The 21553-nt window shown below is 36.4% G+C and overlaps 1 protein-coding gene across 2 annotated transcripts in view; it reads right to left on the bottom strand.

Annotated features, from left to right (window-relative positions):
* The window catches only part of LOC117315776 (atrial natriuretic peptide receptor 1-like), a 349153-nt gene that overhangs the window by 122695 nt on the left and 204905 nt on the right, over positions 1-21553 (bottom strand). The window contains exon 2 of one of the 2 annotated variants that reach the window (XM_033870135.1): positions 18550-19879. The exons of the other annotated variant lie outside the window; for it this stretch is intronic. Within the exon in view, the coding sequence (XP_033726026.1) occupies positions 18550-19294 (745 nt within the window). The 5' untranslated portion in view covers positions 19295-19879. The remainder of the gene's footprint in view (positions 1-18549; positions 19880-21553) is intronic. 2 annotated transcript variants of the gene reach the window in all.

Below are 21553 nucleotides of genomic sequence, written 5' to 3'. Positions count from 1 at the left end.
TGCACTAAAGAATACACTTTTTTTTATATAATTTATATGTATCCAAATCATCCTTCATAGACCTAAAAACTATTTCCATATACGATTGGCCTAGGGTTTCTTATTGTGTCTGTGTGTTGTGGGTTTTTTTTGTTTTTTTTCTTTCTCTTTTTTTTTTATTCTTTGAATGGATTCTTGGATATATTTACAAATACGCAATACAATTTCCGAAAACCAGATAGGTCGATTCTCAACAGCCATGTAATAATTCGTTCCGGACTTGTTTTGTGAGTTAGCAGACCACTACAATTTCCGGTTTGTTTCCCATTTACTACTACAGGCATGTTGAGATGCATCAGTCCTACTGAATATTTGACAGAAACACAGACTGATAGATCGACTCGTCATGTAAATGCTCTATAAACACGTTCGTTTATGATGTATGGACATTTTCTATGGGAGACGGCATCTCCATGGAGTTCAAGGAAACGATTTCTCAAATCGGCAGCTGAATCCCCCAATTCCAAAAGTTGGTAGAAAATCTATAGAGTTTGATAATCTGAGCTGATGTTTTGGCAGGGTGGTGATTTCTCATGATGGAAGCTGAATACCGAATTAGGCTTGTAGACATGTGCCTAGCTAAAGCCTTTCTGGAAAGCAATCCATCAAACACTGTTATAACGTCTCTCATGTGTTTTATGGGTTGTATGTATCTTGATAAACGTATGGGAATTGGCTAATTTCTCAGGACAGACATTACATCATCAAATCATCGGTGTATTGGGTCCTGAATGTACAATGTCAGCATTTAACCGAGAATGATATTTTAAAAAAGACAAATGTAAAATCATACAGGCATTCCTACCAACTAAGAATAAAGAAATGGCCGCTATAAGCAAGTGTTCACAATATATAGTCGATTATTATAGGCAGGTGGTTGCTTCCAATTTATGTAGGTGATCGCTATTGACAGTTAATTATTAAGGACATGTGATAATTATACAATGTAGATACGGTCGTTTATAGACAGATGTTTTTATTACCAATTACTATAGACAGGTGCTCGCTACTGACAGACGATCGCTATAGACAGGTTATTGATAAGACAGTGGATTTTAATGTCAAATTTCCGCTTAATGAATCCTCTGATTCGATGTATCTCCTCGACTTATCCATTTATACCCCAATGATTTACGGTATATTAGGATACTCGCCCACTCTTGGGTCAATATGTTTATACGAAGACAAGCTTCCGATGGCTGAGGATGTCCGAACGTGCCAGTGTTGTAGTTTATTCCCAATGAAAGGAAGAACAACACATACTGTATATATGTATATAAAGCCTGATATGTCAATGACACTGATGGGAAACGCGTGCAAATGTCCCTAATAGTAAAAATAACTTTGATAAAGTATCAGCGTCAGAAAAGGACATATGTTTATATTAAATCTATGATTATAGAATATTTTTTTCTCTTTTCAACTCTTAGCTTCATAAGAATAATATACTCTTTTTTTTCTATCCAAATACTGACATATATATCTGAGGTTCAGAAGTTTCTTTTCAAGTTCTATTCGGTTTGCATGAAATTTGTTCATGCAAATTTTTTTTTTTTTTTTTTTGTGCGACTTAAAATTTGTTTTCTCGGATTCTACGTATATATTTCATATACTAAACCACAACATTGTTATATTAAAAACGAGATTTTTTTAATTCTAACTAAACACAAAATGAAAGTATATAAATCCGCGTGGTAACCAGAGACAAACAATGAGTTAGTCACGATACTCGCAACACAATCTAAACCCCAAATGGTGTCCGTTGTTATAAGCGATACTCCACTTCGAGGCATTTCCCGAAATTGCTGTGATCTTGATTAAGTATTTACTTTCACACTTTCCAAACGAAATGTGTTTAGATTCTCCATGTGAATGTTTCCCAGCCATTCTAAGAGTCATAAACGTACCCACTGTCAGCCTCCCTTGTCGTACTGAGGGGAGTGGGTAACACACGGATCCATTGACACGAATGCTAACGTTGTAACGCTGTATCCTATAAGAGTTTGAGTAACTCATTAAGACGCTGAAGGCGATATGGCGGATTTTAGTAGGTGTTTATTTGAAGAATAAAGTGCTTCTCTCCTAGAACAGAGACTTAGGGTACGTACGGCTCAAACATCTGACAAGATTTAGGATGGCGCGGTACTGTTAACGACACCGGCACTGACAATATTCTCGGGTCGATTCACTTCGTCTTAGAGTTCGTACCGGTAATTACAACACACTAATACATGCTCGAGAACACATTTAATGTTCGATCATGTCCTCTTTTCTTACAGTCTTTCCGATATCACTTTAAACATTGTATTGACTAGACCTGCGAAATATTTGTATTTCCAAGATACATGCTTCAAAGGAAGGGTTTTCATTATGCACTGAACATTTTGACTAACAATCCACGTGTTTGTTATTCCACAATTCGCTAATTTACATTAGTAACTATGAGATCTTCTGAAATACGAAACTTTAATTTACATCGCTACAGCTGTGAAACAAGATATATCAACTTAATATATATCAATCATTCTTGTTGCCCCGGTGGACACGCGCGAAGGGTCTTAGTTTGGGAGGAAACCGGAGTGCCGGGAGAAAGTTCACGTTATCAAACACAAACGAGTATTCCTTTGCTACCTTACTAGTAAATGTACATCCCTTCTATTAATATGCAGCGTTCATATTTTGTGAGGTCGGATAGTGGCTTCCCGAAGAGAAATCGTTTTCATAATGTCATTCTATAATAGTGCTATCTAAGATGACGTCCCGGACGGTATAAGTGAGCGGTATTACAATCAACGCTGTACCAATGCTAAAATTACATGACAATGACAATTGTTTATTCTCGTAAACAGTACAGTGCAAAGAATATGAACATTAACAATTGGATAACAATGATACATAGTAAAACAGGATGGACATCAGTATTGTGAATTTATTATCTCATTTATATCAATACTAAATTCAAGTCAATGAAGTACGTTCATTTTGAGTTACGTAATTGGATAATGTTTGAATTTAAATGTATTTGGTCCATCATGATAATATCTAGACATATATTTTCTAGATTCTGTTATACTCTACTTGTTTTGGTCGATTGAGTGTATATTTGGAACCTATTTCGGGACATGTTTAAGTGTGAAACGGAACCACAAGACATTGATGTCCGTAAGATATCGGACAATGACGTAAGCAACATGAATACTAATCAATAAATCGGAAAATGGATTTTGATATCCGCAACGAATGTCCATATCATTGCTAAGTGTGATTGTTCCTGTGTGGGATTAGCGAGGGAAATAGACGTAAAGAGCAATCGATACAGAAGAGGAGGTCAGCATCTGTAACACAGGGAGGGAGTGGTTAAGGTTGTCAAGTAAGTAAGGACATCAATATGACAAAGTCACCAAATGTAGGTCACGGTTAATAGACCAAAAAAAAAAAAAAAACATAACCATGTATTAATATCAATCTACCAATGCATATATGTGTCGTTACATAGGTAAGCCCGACATGATCAAAAACAAAATATAATATTCATACGGAAAGGGTCCACTTGTTTCATGTTTGGACGAATATTTGGTTAATCGGGGAAGAACATAAATATTTCCATGTTAAACTGCAAATTTAGGAAATTATGATATATTTTGAGATATTGGAATGGAACACACAAATCCTGACTATTCCTTGAATGCACTCTTCGTGTTTCTCTGGAAGCGACTAAAATGTACCATCCCGGCTGAATCTATGTATCCCTGAGGTCATCTGCTAAGAGGACAGTTGAGGAGGAAAAATGCTATGATGCAACCATCGGGGTCAAATGTCAAACCGTGAAAACGCGTGCTCCTCACGAAGAAGACCTGTCCCCACGAACCCAAGTGAATCTCACTTAAAGAGTACACAAGCAGGTTAACTAGGACATTGTTCGAAGCAGACAGACGATGTTAAGTTAAAAATCAAACCATGGCGTGGTGCATACGTTTCCGGATATCTGGACCGTTTACAGCTTTATCATTATACAAACCTTCCGGATATTTTAACTCTGTCGCATACGAAGGGTACTGCCGTTCATTGACATTTTCTTTTTTACCCGAAAAGCCAATGAAAAGGATGGAGTGCGCACAATATTCCTATGGAATCGAACCAGCATCCCAAGACTTTGCAATCGGACGCTCTACTGCTATGGTGGATGATAAAAAGGGGAGATAACCGATATAAAATCTACAGTGTATTAAGGGCCATTGTTACTATGGGCAGACGTGGGGAGGGCTTCATTTAAAGACAGAAGTGATATAACATTACCAACGCACAATCAGCGCTATTCCACGACAAGGTAACAATTTAGTCAACAGACACACAAAGTGAACACACTAAAATTAGTTTGGACAAACTTCTAAAAACAGCTGACCGAAAAAAAGACACTTAATCTGTAAAATAAAAAACAGCCGGTTGAAAAAATACGAGTAATCTGTAAAATAAAAACAGAAACTCTTTTCTTTTAGTTGGTGTGTGTATTTAAATCCTAATTATATACTGTGTCCCCAGAATTAGCGGTTAATCGTTTGATAGAACGGGGCTGGCTGCCTTAACGTTAGTGAGTGATGGCGGAGATTTAACAGGGCGTATTAACCTGCTCCACGTTCACAATGAATGGTTACGGCAAGGGTGCAGCCGACTTGACAATACTATTTTTGTAACAAAGGCGTCAACTCGCATTTCACGGTTCGGTTAGCTCATATTTCACGGTCCGGATAACTCATATTTCACGGTCCGGATAACTCATATTTCACTATTCATATAATTTAGATTTAAAGGTTACGAAACATTGAAACAAACTGGATAACGTAAGAAATAAAAGACCGGATTACTGCTGAAGTTCCTTATGGATTTTCGCTTAAGATTTCACCGTCCGAACTTAGACCTCTCAATGTCATTATTGCACCGCCCGAAATTGACAACCATTTCACAACCAGATGATATATATATATGACATATATCTCTGTGAACATTTCCATTTTGATTTACTATGTCCGAATCACTGAAGTATAAAAGAATTCCAGATAACGTTTAAAGTGCGGAATCGACAAGTATTATCGCGTTCCTGCATACGTTACTTAGGTTCCGGATTTCTAAAGGGTTACAGCGTAACTGTTAATGATTTCAAATCCGAAATACTGAAGTTCTACAAACTGTACATTTTCAGTTTTATGGTCTTGCTCTGGAAAATAAGACAACAGAAATTTATAAAAGTGATTCTGTCAGGGAATCATAAACAAAAAATGTCGCGTTATAGTGATATCAGGCTGATTAGACTTAGGCTTTGTGGTGGTATTGACCTGCTGGGGTTATGTGCGGAATAATCTGATTTATGAATATTTATAAACACGGATTTCTCTCAGAAAGTACACGTGTACTGATATACACAATGAATATATCCATTTTATCTTCAAAGAACAGACGGAAGAGAAATACTTGACAACAATGTATGTACATGTATTTTCATATCGCAATATGCCTATCTGACGATTCTTTGCAAGTTTGTCGTTTCCTAACCAATATGTGCACTTATGCATGGAAATCAGCTTAAAAGAGTACAGCTGGGTCAATGAGAAGCTGGGCCATATATGTTTGTACAAAAATGTAAGCGTAATGTACTAATTCAGGGGAACTACATGGAATCGATCTAGGAATATTCATACGCCCGCGGAAGGAAATTCTATGGGCATTGTTGTGTGTGGATAAGAGACAAATTGCAGGCACATGTTACTATAAAACTGTATTACCGGAATCTATTTAGAAAACCCGATCGGAAGACACATACACATGTCGTATTGGATACATGATTAATTAAACTATATCCTTGTATGTGTAATGTCAGCCGAGTCTGACAGTGACATTGGCGATATCAGACTTGTTATCGATTATTTGGGCCTGTTTTGTATGATATACATCGTTGTAAATAAGGCTAAAGATCCGATAAATGTTCTAATGGATGAGTTTTATGCAAGGTCGAATTTCCTGATAGGATTAGAACATGTCGTTTCATTTGGTGTTTGTATTAAATCAGGGGATTTCTTTACGGATGCGATTTGTATGCACGCCCGTGACACGTGCTAATTAGGAAAGCATGTCTTTACACAAATAGGTATATATGGAACTGTTGGGGATGCCTCGATAGACAAACAGTGATCACATTGGGCTGTCTCGACATACAATAAAGATATTGATATAGTATCGGTAGCCATCGGCACCTTAGGGTAATATATTGAAAAAAATACATTATTATATTGAAGAATTATATAAATTACATTTTCAAAACAAAAGAAACCACATAGCTACATGTATACATATTATTGATTTGATATGCGGAACTAAAGAGCTCCGTATTTAGTCACCAGACGATCAGGGATTATTAGGAGTTATGGCCCTTAGTGTGTGACAACACTTTTCACATGGGGCTATATGTATTCACTGTGTGAGATATATGACATAGCATTCAAATATATTACCCATTACGATTAAGTCGTTTTATCTATAAATTTAGAACAGTATATTAAACATCTTAATGTTAATGAGAGTTACCTCCCTTAACATGTTTTAAAAATGTATACATTCTGACAAGGCTATCACACCCCCTTTCAACCTGCACCTACACGTAACTGATATAGAACCGGAAATGGTAATTAGTGATTATCGACTACCTTTGCCTTCTATGGGACTGCATCGGCTACATTTGTTAGATTCTTTTGTCATTTTCATTAAAAAAATTCTATCATCACTTTTTCATTAAAACCTGACAGAGAATAAAAAAATTAATCTTTCTCTGTCTAAATGAGACATCTGAATGAAATTTTACAAAACTTTTGTCAGAATATATTATTAATGAGTGATTATATAGACTAATTAAAACTCCAGGGGCAGAATCTACAACAGACTTATATCCTAGAATCGTTCTGACACTAAACCAGTAATAAATCGGCCAGGAAGACGACACGTGACAGGAATTCCACACGCGAAATTAATCAACAAATCAGCTTTATCTATTGGTCTCAACACGCGTAAAAAAAAACACAAAAAAAAAAAAAAAAAAAATCAGAAATACACGCGCTAAATTGACATTTCTGACAACGCGTTATGTAACCAGATGAGCGGAGGCCTGTTTCGATTGTGTTAACTTTCAAAGACTAAATCTTTGATGTATCACAACATACAGTCGTTGGTTTTGATATCAAAATATTCTTACTTTTATCTGATCATTGTTGCCGAACAATGGAAACGGCAAATACTTATCAATGCCATAATAGGGTTCTGACTCTGCTTACGGGTATTATTTTCCACAACTCTTTGTTAATCAAACTTCGCGGAACTGTTTTCTCAGGAAGTGATAAAGATGCTTACATCGTTACCCTTTAAACAAAACAAAACTGTTTATGCAGACTTTGTCTGTATGGCGAGATAGAGAGAATGGAGGACTAACAGAGAAGTAATGAAGCGAAACAAGAGACGCGACCACCTGTACAAGGTCACCTTTTATTGGAAAGATGAACACAAGGCTCTCCAACCTGGCATTTCTCAATGAGTGACGGGAAATTACAAATATATACTGTTTGAAAACCAATAAACAATAACCCCCACAACGCCCCTTGTACCTTCCTTTACACGGACACACCCACACACAAACTACCCCCACCCCCAACCCGCCCCGAACTCCTCTCATACAGACTTCTTTATACAATAATATTCTATTGGATAGCTTAATGTGGCATGTATATGTTTTATCAAATAAGGATGATTTATTTCTGAATTGGCATTCAAAGGAGAAGGTCACGCGATCACGTGGGCCCAGAGATAGGTAAGATTACCGTCTAACGACAAAACAATTAGATCCAAACTCTATCCCACTCTCCATACAACAATTTAAGGACGATTCGTAAACGGACACTGTTGTAAATTGAGCCATTATCTGCCCATCAACGCAACAGCGATACAATAAAACAACCTTCGGGACTTCTCTAACCTCGACCATCATATCACATGTACAAAGAACCCGGAGCTACCTCTTGAACCCCGATAAATCATTCACTCTCAATGATTCGCCCTTGTCAAATCGACACCAGTATTCGGGCTGGAGCCAGCTGCTTTGTGAAAACATGAAGACATTGTGCAAACTCATCTGGATCAAGACTAATTGTGTGCGGACAGGCACGTGTCATATTAGCGCCAAACCACGACCGATAAATTGGCAGGAGTAGTGACCAGTGGTCACTTCTGGATCCCTGATTTGTAGTCATTGTCCTGTAGTTCCGACAGGGCAAATGAAATCATGATGTCAAGTAGCTGTAGAACTGTCAATGAAGAAAGACAGCAGATTGCGGCGTCTATATATAGTTTACACCGGAAATTAATTCCACAACGCAATGTATTCTGGGATTGGACATAAAACTATCGAGATTCAGCCGGATGTAAATTACACGCTAGTGACCAAACAAATCTGGGTCGGGGTGTGTAGACTTGTGACAGTTTTGCTTTATATTTTCCGTTGATAACTATTGCAATCCGGGGAGGATTCCTGATCACGCCATGTCAGTCCTGCCCTGAATGCACGCTTTCTTCTGCCCCAGAGAACATGGCTTAGTGTCATATGACCCTACACTTCAGCGGGTCAAAGAGAGCATTGCTTCGCGTGAGATTATACATGTATAGGGTAAAAGTCATATACCAACAACCTAAAATTCTAGTTGGTCACATGTATTAATGACAATCCAGGATGCTCATTCACGCTCTCCTAACATTAAAATGACCACTGGCCTAGACGCTTGACCGGGGGAGTTCTTGAGACATCAGTGTATAAAAATAACTCGCCGCAGTTATTGTTATCACGTAATTTGTCATGGAGCCGCATTCGGCGTTCCGCCATTTTGTATAGACTGATAACCCGTTCGTTGCATAATGGGATTATTTCGCATAGAAACTTGGACTGTCGGACCCAGTTATTATTTTTAGGAGTTTCTCGTATACTTTCATAAATATGTATTTTCCTCCAGTTTTTGATTTGTGATAATTTGTTAGGTATATAGTTAATCTGAAAACTATTAAGAGTTCGAAATGTAAACATTTCTTTGGGAGCATGTTGCTTTAAGATATGTTGCTTTTTGTGTCCAATTCTGGGTATGTTGCTACCAGTGTTGATCACTGTTTGTTGATAATTGGTATATTGTCATTGTGTAGTGAAAAAATGATATATTTTGTCGCTGTGTGTTGATAAAGTGGTATCTTTCGTCGCTGTATGTTGATAAATTGATATATTTTGGCATTGTGTATTGAAAAAAATGGTATATTTTGTCGCTGTGCGTTCATAAAGTGTTATATTTTGTCGCTGTTTACGCATAGAGTGGTATATTTTGTCGTTGTGTGTTGATAAAGTTGTATATTTTGTCATTGTGTGATGATGAATTGGTATATTTTGTCGTTGTGTGTTGATAAAGTGGTATATTTTGTCGCTGTGTACTGATAGAGTGGTATGTTCTGTCGTTGTGTGTTGATAAATTGGTATATTTTGTCGTTGTGTGATGATAAATTGGTATATTTTGTCGTTGTGTGTTGATAAATTGGTATATTTTGTCGTTGTGTGTTGATAATTTGGTATATTTTGTCGATGTGCGTCCTTTGTAATAGACTGCCAAGGTTGTTCTGTTGATGCTGTGATATATATTGTTGGTTTTAAAACATAAACGTGAAGAACGCTAATGAATTATCTTGAGATACATGTATAGATGTATCATTCAAAACGATAATGATATTAAACTCGAAATGTGCAAAAAATTTATAAAGAACAGAAGTATGTTTAATATGCAATACTTCTCTATTATACTGGTCAGACAGGTGGTTCTTTCCTTCTATTACTTAGTTATGATATTTCTGTAAATATTTCCTTCACTCCGTTTGTCACTGTTTCGGTATATAAATCTGATATAACTACCATTGTTTCTGTGTGTATTCACGCTGTGATATATACTGTGTAATGTTTAATACGCTCCTTGTCAATCCATAATGTGCGAGGGTTTTTGGCACTATTGCTGAAATTTTGGAGATTAATGTTTTTTTCTGAGAAAACCAGATGTTTCTTGCTTCTCTTCGTTCTATTTCTACAATATTTTGTACTAAATACAATACAGTTATACAGCCACACTGACACAGCCAGTATAAGCCATCCTTCCGTCTCTCCCCCTCCCCCTCCCTCCTCCCCTCGACATTGTGTCATGCTAATACTCCCTAATTACTTTGTATTCAATACAGCTTTCTATTGTTGCCGCGCGTATACAAAATGAAGCCAGAAAACCACTGAAAAGACATCTGGGACCAGGAAAATATGAATGAATGAAAAACGACTAAATCAAGCTTGGTCAATACATACATATATATATATGTATATCGATGTTCAAGGTCATACAGAGGTCAGAGGTCACCCTCCGTCTGTCGCGGTAACACCTGGTGTTACGATAGCTCCATAGTTCTAGTAATGCGCTAAACCTGTCGGTCCTGATTGACACATCGTGATGTAGATATTGATTACAGTTTACATAGGAAACATACAGAGCTGATTTTACTGAGTTTAGTTTTTATAAACCTGAACAGTCAATGTCACAGACGTATCCCGATTCCTCAGGTCAACCTGTGCCCAGTTTTTAACAACGTTCCTCCACTTTATGCCACCAGAAAACAGCTTAATGTTGAAATGTGATAGATCCACAACACAATTCGATTATTGTACACTCTTTCGCTTTGTAAACGTTTAAAACGTCGTAGAGAGGTCATGGGCTCTGTAACGAGCCAGTCATAAAGATAATGACACATTTTGTTCCATGCATGACGCATCATATGACCTAGAGAGATTTGGTTTTGCCAGGGTCATTTAAGGACGTGCCAGGTTTTGGAGGTGGAGGAAAGCCGGAGTACCCGGAGAAAAACCACCGGCCTACGGTCAGTACCTGGTAACTGCCCCACGTAGGTTTCGAACTCGCAACCCAGAGGTGGAGGGCTAGAGAGATCCACATTCAAACATAAATAGCTCACCCATTGGCAGTGTACTGGGGAGGGATTCGTTCGTACATACATGTCATGCTATTGTGTCTGCGATATGTCATTTCAGTGAGATATCACTATAATTGGCATGATTAAACTAGATACATCCTTTAACGTCCTTATTGCGGTGATACGAGTTTAGATAAAAACGACCAGTAGGCCCGTTTCCCATAAAGGTCTGACACAAATCTAACTAGACTCCCAACAGGTAAATCTGACAAAGAGTACTGTTTAATTATCCAATCAATAATTAAATAGAAATTTAAAAAAAAGCCTTTAAATGTTCTGAAAACGTGTTGAGGAGTTTTTCAAGCATGATTAATGAGTCCAATTAAAAACATGCGCAAAACAGCAGAAATAATAAGATCTAGGAATGCCTTAAGTGGACAACCTGAAGTACCCCTATAGTGCATGTCATGCCGAGAACTGAGATTTTCTTGAATTACGTAATGATCTTTAACATGTAGTGGATTTTTTGTTTTTGTTTTTGCTTTTTGCCCTCTTCTCAATCGAATTAACACTCGTTGTGTTATTGTTAAATGGTTGTTTGCTGAGGTTATCGCCCCGTTAACAGTAATTGTTAAATAAGACAGAGTATCCATCTTAATGTAGTAGCTGGTGGTTAGCTCATTCAACAATATACGAACGGCAAGTCGCATGTCATTTAGAAATGAGAAATCCGAGGTGAGGTGTTTTGCCCGAAGACACAACAGCGACAAGAAAATAAACCTCCCCGATCATGGTTCGAACCAGTCACCTCGGATCTTCACCTGGGGTTTAATTAGTGTGACCCACTACCGAAAGAGCTATCATGACTCCGATGTGTTATAGATATCCATGTGAACACAAAAATATACCATTATCTATCGGTGATCATGTCATGTAACTAGATAGTATTTTCGTTATCTAGAAAAATTACATGTAATTAGAGAATTAGTAATGGTTAGTGTATTGTTAGATATAGTGTTATTTAGAATAAGTACACTAAAAACGAATAAGTAAAATATCTATTACCCAAAGCTAATCATTTTCGATTTTTAAGTGTTACAACAGATACATGTTATTTTTTCGACTTTTCCAAATTTCCATATTAATTTTTCAATAGATGATGCACCGGGCAGTTAAACAAAGCGCATCGGCTTTACTTCACTACACATCGGTAAGACACAATTAGATTTGTGTAAACAACTTCAATACTTTGCCAAGAAGTGTTGCTGTAAAATTTCCCGTCAACTGCGAAATAAATAATATAGAAAGAATACTGAAATTTATTGACAAAAATTTGAACAAAATGGAGTATTTACAAATTGATAAAATTTACTCATTTACATGAGTTAACATTATATTCATGAATATATTTTCTGTAATATGTAGTACTTCAAATTGTACAGATTCAATACAACTGTAAAATATATCTATATCAAACTGAAGGAAAATTACGACTCTATGATAGTATATTTTTCCAATGGAAATTCCACTTCTCTGTTTAACGCCCCACGTGACAAATGATGGCGGAAGGAAGACTGTAATTCAGTTAGAACCTATCATTGACGACTGTACATACAAACCAATTACGGCAGTATTTTCGAGACGAAATTGATTATAAAGCTACATCTGTGGAATGGTAAAAAAAACTGTGTTACACTAGATCTAACTGGGGAGAAAATGAGTATAAACCCTACTGCTAATATGGCCGACATTCGAGCCGACCCGTGTTACCTCGGAAACTAGAACGCATGCGCAATAGACCATTCTATCTCTCAAATTAGGTATTCTGCGGACCAGGCAGAAATTTGATTATGGGTAATTAGTTTGTAAGACCAATTAACTTAATTAAACCATGGCCTAATGAGCGTAGTGAGCTAATTAGATATCCCCAGTAGCTACATTTAGGTTGTCACAGGGACCGATCGTCGCCATAAAACACAGTTTTTGTCTCATTTGAAAGTTTCATCACAGACTGAAACAATGATTTAACTTTGACACAGGTACAATGAGAACCATCAATGAACAGTGATCCAACTATTGGCTAAGTTTCGAACAGGAATATAAACATCTACATACGATATACGGACTATATATAGCCGCTGACTGGCGTGAAGAGAAAATACAAATCGAAAGTGTTCAATTTATAATAGTGCTTGACGAAATCTCAGATGTTGAAATAAAGCGCTAAAGTGCTAGGTATTCTCTCTACGGTGAGAAAGTGAGAACCGGGGCTGGGGAAAGTGAATCACCAAATATTCTTAAGCCTAGAACTACTTCAGACAAGTTATTATTCTCTTACGTCTTTTAAATTTGTATTTTTCCATTATGAAATGTGACGTTAAACAAGTGTACAGTACTGTACCTCCGTAAGTACAAAAAGAACACGTACTTATATATGCCTAGAAATACTAAGGCAAGATTTTTTTTATATTTTCCTACGCCCTTTTAATCGGTTTTGATTTTAACATATCTTTATTATACCGTAAATTTACAACTGGGATCGGGCATAAGTTATCCAAGTTATATAAAACTCTTTCCCAAAATCAATATATCGGTATCTTCCCATCATGAAATGTGACGTAATACAATTGTATGTGTACAGTACTCTACTTCCGAAATATATAATATAGTAACACAATTGACAAAGGAAGACAACTTTACGACGCGTGCCCTGGCCGGGCCTCGAACTCACGATCTACGACACCCAATCGCCTAGCCAGAAATACCCGCTGCTTATACCACTGTGCCACATCGGCGTTCTTAAAAAAGAACGTTTCAATGGCGCATTGAAGGTCACCCTGACATGATCATTGTGGAAGTCGTCTATAAGATGATATATATATATATATATATAGGATTCACGACTATGGTGATATACAATGTACCCTGCTTTGTAATGTTGAGCCACCTCCCGCCGGATGTTTTTGTCCCATTAGACATGACAACTATATTCATGTAGCTATGTCGCCGTTTTGTTGTATTATACATGTTCGTGTATATCTATATATGTATATACCTTATTGTTTACACTGTTTGAATTACTTCTTTGCCCTATATATATATATTTACCGATGTGTTTCTCCGTGAACCACAACAAACATCTAGGAATGCTTCAATAAGATATCAGAGCGTTACGAAACTTTGTATCAAATGATTGTACAGAATACATAAACGTAACAATACCATTTAATAGCTATTTAGGGTAAGGTACAGAGGAGGCAAATTATATATGTATAACGGATAACTCATACGATAAACGAGTAGATTCGGGAAACACAAAGATTTCATTGAACACAAAATGGAAACACAAAGATGTATAAATTAAATAGAGGACAGATCTTAAATCTCGCGTTAAAGTCTCGTAAGTTTATAAATGAACAGGAAATGAGAGGAACATTCCCGACACTCACCACAAAAGAAAATGCATAAACTTATATTCTTATCTGTAAATACTACATCTCCAATCAAATCGTTATCGTAATACATTTAAAATCCAGACTCGTGCATACGGCTGGGAATGTTTTTTGTACTATCTACATTGTATAAAAACAAGATAATAACTTAATTATAGACAGCCCGGTTTGCTCGCCCAGATGTTATCATTAGGATGAAGACAATCAGAGGAGTCCCAAACAACCTACATATATATCGCGAGACATGTGTTGTCGACATTTGGACGAGGAGGGGACTAAGAGAACGCAGGGTTGATTTGATGAATGAGTTTATCTAAAAACTTATATTCCGGAGTCTATCATCCTAATGTATTTTCCGGAATGATTTCGATCGTTAATCATGAAGCAGATATTTGATTCTGGTCTGTTTTATTTTAGAAACAAAAGAATCCAAAATATTTAAACAGATTTTGAATAAAAATATAACATGTAGAAAAAACAGACCAATTACAAAATTTATATCATTGTACGTGTTAAGTACTTTGTACATTGACGCCAAAATCAAGACCGCCATGACGTGAGTCAGATTCTAATTTAGACATATTCTTGGCTGTTAGCAGTATATTTTAAGAATTAAAAAAAAAGATGACGATTGCATTTTCTATTTACTTCACTTTTCTCCCCATCCATTTTCCTCTCCGTTTCTCTCCATCCGTCTAATCAACATGTTTATTTTCCCGCCATATTTTTGATGACGTATTCTGCACTCAGTAGAATATTAGTAGCAACAGGCATTGAAAACCTTGGTCGTCTGGACGCTTGTCTTGCGATGAATCGCTACATCCGGGTATATTTACGCGGATAGTTTAATTATAGCTAATCCGGAATCGATCTGTCTGTGGAATTATCGCTACATTTGACATGCTTGTCAATGCGACACTTATATTGGAATGATATGCGACACTCGTTATTAATAATGCTAGGCACAAATAGTCGATAACAGCAATTACTCGTAGGACCAACAATAGATGAATAATTAAATCAAGTATAGGTCCAATTGATAGCGAACGGTGGAAATTGATAATTACATATATTCATCGATTAGATGTATTACGCATGTCGAATCCGGCACGTTTGGGTAATTAACTATGGATATTTATGATGAAATGAGAAACAGACGCTATGGCCAGAGGGGTTTAGTATCAAATAAGTTTGGTTGTAACATGTCTTGCGCTAGTTGCATGGTATTTCGGCGTCAAATTCTGTTATTAATTAAACGAGAGGACATCGCGATTATACATGTACAACGTATCAAACAGACAAACAGTTTCGGTCCCATTTTCCCTGCCGACACTAATTATGTTTGCCCAACCCAAACATTTAACAGCAATTTTAAGAAAGCGCTTTTAAAATGATATTCAACCTCCTACTGTATATGGTATTTAGAAGGTATTTTCACGACGTAAGACTTACATATCGCTGTGTGCATGTCTCTGTAGCTGTTGACATTTATGTTTTTTGTATTGCTTTCCTATTTTATCAATGCATGCCTGTAATTTTGGTCTTACCATACCGCCGGACAAAATAACGTTCTACCAGACGTGTAATGTTGTGAACAGTTTGATTTTAAGTAAATAAAACCCGGTTGACACTACAGAATGATTAAGTATATTATACAAGAAGGACTATTGGAGAATATCTCAGCTTGTCCTGTCTCCTGGAAGAATAAAAATAGATTTAATGGACACAGAATTATTGTTCCTTTAGTTTAATAAGATCGCGTCAATATTTGATCTCTTGAGGAAGTCTCGTGCGGTAATCACGGATTTTTTTTACTAGAAAGATATTGAAGCTTAAAAAAATATTAGAATTATTAATTATTAACCCGCTTATTTGCGACTCGAGTTAATATTTTTTTTTAGTTTTCCACGAAAGGTCGGGCGTCCTAGTGGTAACACACTCGGCTTTCACCTTGGTGGCCAGGGTTTGATTCTCCGATCGCACGTGAATTAGTTCACCTGCCGGACCACGTGGGTTTTCTCCCGGTGACCCTAATTCCTCCCACAGTGAGACCCTACGCGCTTCCATTCGGTTGATATAACTTGTTATTTGATGTAAACTAAATGAAAGTTACATTTTCTTAAAGGGATACTGGAAAAAAGCTAGTATTGGTGATTACTAAACAAGGGCAGTATAAAAAAATGAGAGAAAGAAAAAAATTCAGGAGCTTGAAACGTTACAAACGAAGCATAGGAACTCTTCATTCATCCGACACTAACGCTCAGTACATGAAACCTCGCGAGCCGCCTTAACAGAGTCATAAATCTGTCAATGGATCCCGGTTTTATTAAAAAGGCATTAAACGCTACCTTTGATACAATCTCTTAAGTTTCCGCCAGATATAAGCTTCTGTAGTAAACACCTTTCCCAATATGATGGATATTGTTCGACGTTGTTCGCATGCTAGCCAAGAAGATTAAAGTTACACGTCGAGGTCAAAACCTCCGCAGGGACGAGATATCGAAAAGTTTACAATAAATCCACACATCCCTGGACGTCCTCAAAGAAGATTTCGTCTCATTATGAAGTATTCTTCAGCCTGAGGGAGTCTGGTAAGGCTACTTACAGATAAGAGTTAAGTCGGATGTACACGATTATGTATGATTAACGCCGAGAACTCCCGAATATACATAATGCTTTTTGCGATAATCATACACTATATTTATATATGTACACTTATGACAAAGTTTAATGTTTCGAAATGACTTAATAAGGAATATATAATTGAGAACCAGAGCTTATACATTTATTGTGCATTATTTGTATTTTGTTAAAGCATGTCTATATCAGATTTTGAATTTAAACGTGCTACATATCCGATAGACTGGCCACCAGACCCTAAGTTTTTTTTTTAAGAATGGCCAACCTAATTCTAATACCAGATTATCTGCCCCTAGTTTGAAACTTAGAATCGGACATATCCTAGGGATCAAAATCATAAAGCTCAATTTTAGTTATAATTTTAATATTCTAGAGACAGGGGGCCAGTCTACATATCCGACAAAAAGTGTTTATATTGTTGTTGTTTTTTAAATAAGAAACGTTACAGTTTAGATTAGATGAGATAAAAAAACAATAAAACATAAATAAATAACCATTAATTCATTCGTCAAATATAGAGAGAATCCGACAGAAAATGAATCTGTACTGATATAAAAATGTTAGTGCTCGCTTCATCACCACTTCGGTCCGATATCACAGATTTCCCTGCGCTGCACGTGTTTCTAGCCATACAATATTCTGGATTGACAAGAGAAATTTGACATGGATCGTTGACTTTCCGTGTATAGCGGGACCCCGTGGTATCATGATTTACGGGACTACAGACATCCCAGGTTCCCAAAGCAGCAGGGGGTCCTACGTATAAACTGTATTGTGTTACTGGTATGCCGTGGGCCTTGGAACAGTTACATGTATTACTACGGTCATCAAACGGAAAGCTAACACGCATGCGTAAGTATGTATTTCAGAAGTGTAAATAAAAAGCAACGTGTCTATGGCCACCAACACTACCCCACAGCGCGCAATATTCATTCTGTATTCAACCATGATTGCTTGAATACGTGAGGTATTTAATCTACATACCTCACATTATCAAGGAAATATTGGAGCTCTCGTCAATACGAACCCGTAAAACGGGGAAACAAACAGAACAACACATATCGGGCCGGGGGGTGGGGCAGATATATCAAAACAGAATGATTATGACGTCATAATAGCTATGACGTCATGATCAGTAGTCGCGATTTCTCAGCCGACTATACTCTCTTGTAGCTTTATATAATGAAAAGGCGATACAAGCTTAGATATTCAATTAATGATAAAACTACTGAAACTAGTACAAACATACGTGACGGGCAAAACGTGTTATAAGAATCATCGGTTGAGATAATTTTGATAGAGTTTTTTTCCCCGTAACTGTCGTATTAGAAATGTTATTGCTGAAATGAAATGGTCGACATTTTAAATGATTAAATAATGGTTGTCTACTTACTTCTTGTGTATTTCGAAGCTTTTTGAAGTAGTTCTCCATAATCGTGGTCGTCCGGGAAATTCTCATCAAATTGTTCATATTTTGGTTGAATGTTAAATTGATTCTTAAGCATATAAAATATTGGTTCGACGGCAAAGAAACAGTCACTTTTTCCTTTGCCCTTCGCCCCCATGTTTTCATTAAAAAATAGTCCCACATTTGACCAATTAAATGCTTTGGCAACTTCCTGTACGAATTCCGCATTTTTTGCGAACGATCCTCTGATTCTCGTTAGTAATTTATATTCTGTTTTGTTATCGAAGGCCCTGACTGCTGCACCTGCGCTAATCACTGGTATGTTCCAATATCCGGAAAATCTGGCTATCGGCGCCACGGCGTAATCACAGGCCGGGCCGAAAAACACGTCGACATCGCGGTCAACGTACAGGTCTATCGCCTTCAGAGGTCCAATCGTCTCCGAACACTGGGAATCGCGGTAATTTACGACAAATTTATGATTAGGTAATTTTGTAGAATTCTCAATCGATTCTATAGCGTATTCGATAGCTGGGAGAACCTTGTTTTTTATGAAAAGATGATTTCCTTGAGACGGAAGTAGAACTCCCAATTTCACTTCCTGTTTTCCAAGGCAGCTTCCGCAAATAAGCAAAAGTGCGAGATATAATACGATCTCCATATTGAATATATGGTACAGTACAGAAGGTTCTATTCCTGATTTGCGTTTCGTTTTTTTATCCAGTCTCATATTTGATCCTCTATAAATGAATCTCGTGAACCCCACGGGGCAATGTGTTTTCCGTTCCGCGTGCCTCTTCAATCATTCTGATATAATGACACACTTCCTCGTGTTATTTTACAATATCATTTGCTGAATCGAGGACTTTAAGGGAGGTTACTCTCTATCTTATCTGGAACTTGGAATGAATCACATTATATGTATAAGCATTTCCTCTCGTTTCGCTTCCTATTTTATTCCGTAAAAAGAATAAACCGGTGTGGCATTCCTCTTTGCCATCGACGGAGCGCACTATAACACTTTTCCTTTCAAGAGACTTGGTTTGCCAACATTTCGTTGTACGAACCTGTAAGCTCTGTAATTTAACGATCTTTGCTGCCTGTGTATATAACCACTATCTCCGAGAGCTAGCCATTCTGTTGTGCAATCCTGTTGCATCCTCATTCTAACACAATGTCATTATTACAACTGCTGCTAATACGCTCCTCAAATATCTGATCCTCCAGGACTAGCCACTTATTAGCAGGCGTGTAATCCTAGTCGATGAAACGTTTGTCACTTATATCAATCTCCTCACTAACACCGGCTCATCCTCTATAACAATGTTGAAATAGACAATTAACGAGGCCACATTGCTAGATTGATATCATGATATGATACACTTACCTGGATATTTAATCTGATATTATATACCCAATATAATCGATATTACCAATTTTGACCGTAATTTTCGTAGAAATGGAAAATATGACCCCTTGTAAATAATTATCAAATGCAACATGAAAAGAAGAAAAAAAGGATATTTCTAAAATTCTTAATTACCACTTCGCCATTTGTTTTGTTTTCTATTGTTTAACTACATAAAGTTGTATGTTTATCATTTGTCGGGGAAATGTTTATAAATCGTTAACGGAAGCTAGAATTGAAATCATTTTCACATATCGATCCTACAGTTTAACAAGCACCAGACAAAGACATATTTTCTATTATAGTCTTCACATTCCTAATGAGTTTTATTTATACTGACTTTTTAAGCTTAAAGTTGCTGAATTTAACTGTCTTTCTTTTTCATACATATCTCATATTTTCTTTGTAAAAAGCAAATATTGGCAGTATTTGTTTTCGTCCGTTTTTAACGTTACACAATCTGCAGATACTGCAGGGATTGAAAAGTTAAGTATTTGTATTAAAACTAACTTGATATTCATATTTGATAACTTTTTATGAAAGCTATGGGACCAGACTGCGGTTTTGATGTTACTTGAGTCATTTGTCACAAAAAGAACTTCGACCTTCGTTGAGAGTACGGCACAACACACAACAGTGTTATTATTTGAGTCAAATATGAATTATTGTTTATTATTTCGTCAGTTATATCATTAAATGGTGTTAATGTTATAATGTATTCATTTGTACTTATAACCATTAAAGCTACACGATTTAAAATATTATTAGTATTTTTATCAGAATTATTTTTATGCTCTTTGTGACGTTATTTTTTATATATGGTATTTACTCTTTCCATGTGTGACGTTTACTATGTCCGTGTATGACGTTTACTATTTCTGTGTATGACGTTTACTATTTCTGGGTATGACGTTGACTATTTCCGTGTATGACGTTGACTATTTCCGTGTATTACGTTGATATTTCTGTGTATGACGTTTACTATTTCTGTGTATGACGTTGACTATTTCCGTGTATTACGTTGATATTTCTGAGTATGACGTTTACTATTTCTGTACTGGAGCAGGTTTCATCTACGTTCATTAACCTGAAGACACCCCTTAATTATTGTTTTCCAGAAGCATTTTAAAATTTAGGGAAAATATAAGTTTAGGAACATTAATTGAATTCTTATAATGCATTCCTATGCAAAATAGTAAATCAAGAAATTTCCTTAAGTTAAGAAATATTGATAAAGCTTGATAATTTGTGTTTATCCAAAACTGATTTCCTATATTTATATATCCATTACAATCTGTATGGCATCACTGTCCATACTCTACATTACAATGTACCTGAATCTATTACTGCCATTTCTGTTAATTTTACCTACAAGTACCTGTATTTATTATTGATACATATATTTCTGTTAATTTTACCTACAAGTACCTGTATTTATTATTGATAAATGCATTTCTGTAAATTTTACTAACTGTACCTGTATTTGCCTATTACATGTGTATACATGTACATCTGATACCTTACCTATGTAATTGCTATATCGTATATTACAGTACACCTATATTTGTACATCTATATCTA

The sequence above is a fragment of the Pecten maximus genome, chromosome 17, assembly GCF_902652985.1.
Source record: "Pecten maximus chromosome 17, xPecMax1.1, whole genome shotgun sequence".
In the NCBI taxonomy this organism is placed as follows: Eukaryota; Metazoa; Mollusca; class Bivalvia; order Pectinida; family Pectinidae; genus Pecten; species Pecten maximus.
Note: the sequence above shows the minus strand (reverse complement) of the source record. Positions and strands in the feature narration are given on the sequence as shown.